The sequence below is a fragment of the Xenopus laevis genome, chromosome 7L (assembly GCF_017654675.1).
Source record: "Xenopus laevis strain J_2021 chromosome 7L, Xenopus_laevis_v10.1, whole genome shotgun sequence".
Taxonomy (NCBI): Eukaryota; Metazoa; Chordata; class Amphibia; order Anura; family Pipidae; genus Xenopus; species Xenopus laevis.
In genome coordinates, this window is record NC_054383.1 from 64,396,934 (window position 1) to 64,405,520 (window position 8,587).

The following is an 8,587-nucleotide window of genomic DNA, read 5'->3' on the forward strand; positions in this document are numbered from 1 at the left end:
AATATTTTATCACCTTCTCTCCCCATCTTCAGTTTCTCCAATGGGAGTACCTCTTCTCCCTATCCTATTAAAAATAATTACAGGGATGGTTCACCTTTAAATTAGCTTTTAGTATGTTATATAGAATGTTCAGTTCTAAGCTACTTTTCCGTGGATCTTCATTATTTATTTATTTTTTATGGATTTTTAATTATTCGCCTTCTTCTTCTGACTATTTACAGCTTTCAAATGGGGGTCACTGACTCCATCTAAAAAACAAATACTGTAAGGCTACACATTTATTATTATTGCAACTTTTTATCACTCATCTTTCTATTGAGACCCTCTACTACTTATAATGCAGTCTATCATTATCAAATCAATGCATGATTGCTATCAACCAATGCATGATTGCTATCAACCAGATTGCTGAAATTGTAAACTAAAGAGCTGCTGAATAAAAAGATAAATAACTCAAAAACCACAAAAAAGAACCTCAGAATATCAGTCTTTAAATCATACTTAAAGTTAACCCAAAGGTGAACAACCCTTTTAAGGTGCAACAGCAGAGGAACCTAGGATACAGATTTTAGGAAGTTTAAGAACTGTCCTCTCCAAGGCAGTGTGAATCTTGTGTGTGAAGTTCAGATCCTTAGAGCTAATGATATTGTTGTGATAAACTGCTTGGCTAGCAGTGAGTTAAATTATTTTGTTGTGTTAGTTCAGGTGAAGCAATCAGACAAGCACAGGAACTTTTGGTACATTTATTACAACATGGCAGATAAGTCCTGCTCCACACTTTCCCTCAGCTTACACAGGAACAGGGAACAACAAGAACAGGAAATGAATCATAAGGCAAAACAGCAGGAATGCACTTAACCAAAATGTCCGCAAAAGCTGGTTAAAAAAAAAAAGCTGTAGTGAAAAAGAAGAAGATGGACAGATACAAATTCTAAATGCAGTGTTTTACTATTATTATGTAAGAATATTACCACTATAGAAAGAAACCCACTGCTGTTGCTATTTAATTATTTGTAGATAATCTCTAGAATATTCACCCACTTTGAGCCCCAACAGGGCCCACATTAGCTTACAAAAATTAATGCTGGGCAAATTTGCACCTGGGCCATAACCCATAGCAACTAATCAGTGATTTTTTCAGTCAGCTGCAAGTAGAACAATAAAAGTAAAGATCAGATTGGTTGCCATGGGTTACTACCCAGTGGTGTTTTATTGGCACTATTGCAAATAACAGCATTAAATAAAAGTTTATGTAATAATTTATGCAGTAAAGCAATTATTAGCAGTAGTTTTATTACATTTCATTATGGCCAATTCATAACAAGCAATTATAAATGATTGTCATATTATCCTAATTATTAGCAGTGATCTCTATAATACATTTTTAAATCTCATTCTTACCCAAAAGACTCACTAATATTAGTTGACATCACCTCACACCATCTATACAATTTCTGAAATTTTATCACTTACTGTCACCCTCTAGGTGCTGATCTACATCAATTTTAGCAGGACTTGGTAATAATTCCATAACAAGTGATATATACATATATAAATACATGCCACCTAGCCAGTATTTTACTGTCTGAGTCTGAAAAATTATTCCATATGAAAATATTATTAATAGGGATGCAATTGCAAACAGCCGCAAAAAATGTGGTGTGTTTTTGACGGGTTCCCCAGTGTTAGTACATACAGTTGCGCACCATTCATCAAAAAAGACAGGATGGATGCATGTGCAACCAGGTGAAAGAGCAGAGTTTTTGGACCCAAGTACTTAATGAATTACATAAATATGCCCTCTCCATTGGGCCTATTTTGGAACACCTCTACTTGTATGCGCAATCGTAAATGAGCCCCATTGTACTGTCCCTTTCTACTATAGTGAAGCTGCCCCTTTCACTTTGTATTTGGTACCATCTTGTGGTATGTTTTCTGTATTGCACAGTATTTAGTCCTTTTAAACAAAAAAGATCAACCGGATGTGGAATTTATAGGAAAGGCAATGTTGGTCCAAGCATTAAAAACTTTGCTGACCAGACATCCAAACTATACAGGAGCCTCATGTCTTATGTTCTGTCTGTCTAGCTCTCTCTCTCTCTATATGTATATATTATATTTGATATATTTAGCAAAGGCTGTAAACAGAGTTTGCCACAGCTACAGTGCGTAATTCCACAGCTCTTAGTTCACCTTTAAAGGATTTTAGAGGCATATTAATTGAAGAGTGAAAAGAGAGCTTATATTTTGATAATAATTTAAATTATGTGTGTCTGTTGATACAGGATGCAGGTAATTTAAAGGCAAGAAGCCACATGCTGGGTGCTTTTATATAGGTCCTAAACTCCTTTTTGACGTTTAATGCCTTTGTATTTTGAATCAGTGGGTACATAATCTTTATCTTTATTACACTTTATGTATAATAAACGTTTCAAAGAGACCTTGTGAAAGAAGTGGCATCACTAAGCATGAATTATAAATGATGACATAACTAAGTACCATATAGATATAGGGGCAAATTTACTAAAGGGCAAAGTGACTAACGCTGGCGAAAATTTGCAAGTGTGACGTAATTTTGAACTTCGCCGATTTACTAACGGTCACCGGCATAACTTCGCTAGCGGTACTTCACTCCCTAACGCCTGACGAATTGTGCTCTGGAGAATGGATGTAACTACGCAAATTCACTAAGATACGGTTTTTACTGAACGTTACCTCTTACACCAGACTTGCCTTCGCCTCCTCAGACCAGGCGAAGTGCAATAGTGTAGATAGGACTTCCTTAAAAATTAGCTGAAAATTTTTCTAGGTCCCAAAAAATGCTAGCGTCTTATATCTTTTTTCAGGGTGATAGACTGCAAAACAGCGTAAAATATATATATATATATATATATATATATATATATATATATATATATATATATATATATATATATATATATATATAAATGATAGTATATATATATATATATAAAATATATAAATGATAGTATATATATATATATATATAAAATATATAAATTATAGTTATATATATATATATATATATATATATATATATATATATATACTGTATATATATATATATATATATATATATATATATATATATATATATATATATATATATATATACAGTATATATTATAACAACTTTATTTTATTGTAATAAGGTTTCCCAGGCTTGTGTAGTGTAATGTATTTGCTGCAACATATACGTCCATTCAACTTCCCACCGTAAGCAAATTAGGCAACGCAACGCAACTTCGCGTGGCTCAGTAATGCTAGCGAAACTTTGCCAGCGTTCAGCGCCCTGGACGCAACTTCGGATTTTAGTGAATTAGCGTTGACCTGGCGAATTTTTGGAGGTTAGTGAATTTGCCCCATAGAGGGGACCAGGTGAATAGGTGGAATTGCAGAGCTGGGGCAGGGGGATACAGCAGAGGGAGAAGGCAGAGGGAACTGAGGCATGCCAGGTTGTTTACCTGCAAGTACACTGCTGATCAACCCTGACCTTGGCTGGTATTTTACTGGCTAGGCTTGTGAAATACTGGCCAGGTGGCTACCATAAAAACAGTGTTGTGTTCTGACGTCAGAAACAATGCTGTTAGCACATAGACATTCTCTCCTCTGTGTGTCTTCCGTGACATCATGGGGAAACTAACACGGTTTTGTTGTCTGTAACACACCAATAAAAAGAAATTATGCATTTGTAACACACAACAAAAAATAACATTTGAATTCCCACCACTTTAAGAATGAAGTTAATAATGGCTTTTAAATTCAGTGTTGTTCTTACTGTACTGTGGACTTTGAGCATGGCAGCCATAGAGCATTTCTATAGATTTGTGGAGTGGATCAATATATAGACAAATGTTTCATTTATATCTTTATCTTTACACCCACTTTTGAACAGAAGTGTAGCAATGTCTAGTTACTCTCTGATACTGAAACAAATACATTTCATTCACACCCACAAATATACAGAGAAGGAAACAACAAGAGTAACAAAAGATAAATGAGTTTCTCCACCAACAGAGAGAGCTGTGGGTTGTTATATCAGCATAGACAGAGGGATGGTAGTTCTGAAGTCTCTACGCCCTCTCATATAAACTACCACACACAGTCTGCAAAATCACAGAATCCTCTACTGTTGATGTTATCCAGTAACAGACAACTCAATAGCTCAAGGTAACAATTCAAACTGGCAGTGATGCCTATAACTATAATTACTTTTCTGGTATTTATGTGTATATGTAATTGTGAATGTGAAAATGTGAATACAAAATAGTATGTGACAAGGAACTATTTGAATTGTTGAGCATGTTACCTTCATAATTGTATCCTTGCTACCCTATGCTATTTTATTTGAAAATTAATATTTATTTAGGGGGTAATTTAGAAATGTAGCCATTGATAAACCAAATGATAATATTCCAATGTACCAAACCACAGCACTTGGTTACAGTTATATATTACTTCTGTTTACCCATCTAGTAAAATGTTGTTTTTTTTAACTAAGGGCAAAAAGAGGTTAAGTTACGGAAATGGCTAGATTTTGCTTATGTTCTTGTTTGTTTACATGAAAGCAATTTAGTTATATACAACATAGGTCTACTGATGTCACTCTCTGTTATAAGGTATGCTATGTATGAATCTTAAAACACAGGAATATTTATGTAAGGGCAAAAAGAGGTAAAGTTACAGAAATGGCTACATTTTACTTATGTTCTTGTTTTTTTACATGAAAGCCACTTAATTATTTACAACATAGGTCTACTGATATCACTTTGTTATAAGGTACTATATGTACGAATCTTAAAATCTAGGAATATTTCTTTAGATTATTCACCCTTTATTTACTGTTTAAATCCACATGTAAAAATGTGCAACTCTGTGTCTATAAATAACAACTTATTACTATTACTTATTACCATTCTCTATTACTAGAACAGTTTTTATTGTTTAACTGATAAATATAGATTTTAAATTTTGTTAGTTTTTTCCCCTTCACAAAGTCACCAAGCTTCAACGAAACATTGGGCACTAGCTAAGTCTCTCACCCTGCAGCAATGGTTATTTCCGAATTCTCTGCTTACACACATTCCCCATATAGTCTTTATAGTAAATAGTCTTTAAGGCTCCCTAGCTCCAACCTGCCTTCTAACTGCTACCATTAATGCATTAAACAGCTAATATCATAAAACTGAGAAAGAAATGGTTGTATCCCCATGCAATTACTAAAATATTTTTTTTTAACAGTGTTACATAAACATTTTAAAATTAGCCACTTGACTGAACAAAACTAGCAAGCAGCAACTGTGTAGTCGGTAAAAGTACATAATTTTTTCCTTATGCTGGCACTGGAGGAGCTCAGATATAACCTCTCAAATTATAAATAAATGATAGAATGATCTAGAGAGCCACTCTTGTAGTTTGACAAACAGTATGTGTTACTGTGTTGTTTTGTTTTCCTGTCATATATCTCTGATTGTTCTGAACATCTGGGAACATGAATCATATGATACTCACGTGATGGTAAATGCACAATTCAAACAGATAAGAGTGGGAACACTGATTATGGATTATTATTCTGTCACTGATAATAATGTTGCTCTATATAGTCAAAATCAGGATATTTGCCATTTAATTACTACCCATGCGGTACTACAAATACCTAGTACCATTATTTACTCCTTCTTTTTGAAATGGTTATTGTGTTTGGGAAAATAATTTTCCTTTCATACTTTGTTTGTTCCTATACTACTTAAAACGGGTGTCAATAATAAAAGGGTCACCTGTATTGTTTAGGCTAGCTAAAAATTTTATCCAAAAATCCATACATTAGCAAAAAGACTTGAACATTTTATCCCCTGGAATGTATGGAATTGCCCTTTGAACACAATAATTATTACTTTTATATTACATGTTTTTATCGAATGGGGTGCCCATCCAATATTTTACAAAAAAGTGACCAAAATCATTTGCATCATCATAGCTAAAATATCATCTTTTCACACAGGATTTTTGCTGGGCTGATAAACCAAAGAAACATTCTACCTCTGCTGTTCCTCTGTTGACGCCAATATGAACAAGACATTGACCACTGTTATGCACCTTCAGAATGAAAGTTTTGTATTTTTAACATCTAACCAGAAATGCAGACAACACCCTGACATGACACCCTTCCTGGGAACAGCCTATAGTCTTGTCACCATACTGGGGCTGCTTGGGAACATTTCTCTGATATATGTTATTTGTCGACAAAAAGAAAGGGGTAATGTTACCCACATCCTTATTGCTAATCTGGCTTTCTCAGATGTGCTGGTTTGTGCCTTCTGCCTGCCCTTCACTGCTGTTTACACTGTGATGGATTACTGGGTCTTTGGACTGGGTCTATGCAAGATAACCAATTTTTTGCAATGTGCATCGGTCACTGTCTCTGTGCTGATTCTAGTGTTGATTGCCTTTGAAAGGTACCAGCTTATCCTCCACCCCACTGGTTGGAAACCCAGTGTCCTTCAGGCCTATGCTGCTGTATTGCTAGTTTGGATAATTGCCTCTCTTCTTGCTTTTCCTTTAGCTTCATCTATGGTATTAACAGATACTCAAAATAAAAATATCTCAAAGGTCATCGGGTTTTTGGCAGACAAATCAGTATGTGTGGAATCCTGGTCATCTAACCAACAGTTAGTGGCTTACACAATATCATTACAGCTCTTGCAGTACATTGTGCCACTGTGTTTTATACTGGGATGTTACCTCCGCATTTCTGTGCACTTAAAGCATAGGGGTGCTATGTTTGGAAGAAGTGACAACCACATGAGAAGAGTCAACCTTATGTTTGTCACCATGGTAGGAGCTTTTGCTGTGTGCTGGCTGCCATTTCACATCTTTAATATTATTGTAGACTGGCAACACCAGTTGATACCTGTATGCTACCATAACCTTATTTTTTCCTTGTGCCATTTGCTTGCTATGATTTCAACATGTGTTAACCCGGTAATCTATGGCCTGTTAAATAGCAATGTCAAGCGGGAAGTAAAGGCATTGGTTCAGAACTGCACTGGTAGGAAACCAGACACAAGGGCAGCTGTAGAGGAGCTGGAAAAATATCCATTGTCTGTTAAACAAAATGTCACATTGCCTGGGTCTCCAAGTATATACCTTGAAGAAGGTACCTTCTTAGGACACACAGTTTCTACAGAGGAACACTAAACAATGAAACTATTGCTGGAAAAGTTTTTTTCACAAAAATAAAGAGGTCACTTGAGGTGTTCTAACTCACAATGCAGAAAAAAGACTACAGGACTGACCGCTTGTCAAATGTCCACAAGAAGATACAAGAATTCACATTCCTAATTTACATGTTTAATCCCATATACAAGTTTGCATCTGAGTGTAAAAGGAGTGTAATTCTTCAGTTGGTGGAAGCATAACTGTGAAGGAAAATTATGACATTACCTGTCCAGCTACTTCTTGCTTATTGCCTACATGTTTGTTAAAGTAAATCAGTTCATAGAGACAAGTATTTACTCAAGAATGTCATAGATAAGACCTTTCCCTCTCCAGTAATACCTAAATTGGAGAAAATCAGATTATCATTGGTATTTAATGAATGGTGTATTCTTGGACTGCCTTGCTTGCATAATGACATCTATAATCTTATGCAAAAGAAGAGTGCACACCTTTAGTTATCATTGGGGTAATATATTAAAAGGTAACGTTTTCACCAATAGTCACCAATAGCAGTCAATCATGACTTCAAAGCATGAAGAATCTATTTCACCTGTTAAAACCCTCTTATTGGTTGGTATGGTTTACTGCACCTGGGCAAACTTAGCACCTTTTATTGCATATGGGGGATATGTGTTGTATAAGGATTACATTTAGTTACTATGAGGCACATTTATCAAAGAGTGAAACCACAGCTCGTCACAGTCCACTACAGTGAAACTATGCTGCTCTCTGTTCCTTTCCATGGAATTTTGGCAGGCATATTTATCACCCTTTGATAAATATGCTATTAAAAATTCCATTGCAATGAACAGAGAACAGTAGAATTTCACCCTGGTGGAATATCACATTTACTCTGTATTTTGCGTGACATGCAATGTTTTGTACAGAACTGTTTTCTTTGCTTCTGTCTAAATTAGCTTGGCAAATACATGAATATAATGGTATTCTCATCCAGTCTGCAGGTGTTAACATTTCCTAATGTATGTACTTAAACAAATTATTTTCATAATTATTGCAGTACAATTGAATAGAATGTAATTAATATTGTCTTTCAATATAAAAACAATGTAATTACAGTATATGTAAATTTATTATGTTAATATAACACCTGCATAACTGCTAGTTGACCAGAGGAAGAAAAAACCCCAAAAAGTCTTTCCAATTTGCCTCAGAGGGGTGAAATCCTTCCTGACTCCAATTTTATTAAATAACAATGTATAATGTTAATATAAAACCTGCCTAACTGCTAGTTGATCCAGAGGAAGAAACAAACTCCACCTGAAACCTCTTTAATTTGTCTCAGAGGGGGACAAATCCCTGCTGAATCCAAAATGGCTTTGAGACCAGT

The 8,587-nt window shown here is 35.0% G+C and overlaps 1 protein-coding gene across 1 annotated transcript; it reads left to right on the plus strand.

Moving 5' to 3' along the window:
* Positions 1-4,108: 4,108 nt before the first annotated feature.
* Positions 4,109-8,366, plus strand: XB996286.L (provisional ortholog of neuropeptide Y receptor Y4 L homeolog). Its single transcript, XM_018242282.2, has 2 exons — positions 4,109-4,191; positions 6,023-8,366. Exon 2 carries the CDS (start codon positions 6,088-6,090, stop codon positions 7,216-7,218), a length of 1,131 nt encoding a protein of 376 aa, XP_018097771.1. The 5' UTR covers positions 4,109-4,191; positions 6,023-6,087; the 3' UTR covers positions 7,219-8,366.
* Positions 8,367-8,587: the final 221 nt, after the last annotated feature.

Excerpts from the sequence above, each read along its gene's own strand:
- XB996286.L (XM_018242282.2), top strand. The coding sequence starts at position 6,088 with ATGAACAAGACATTGACCACTGTTATGCACCTTCAGAATGAAAGTTTT.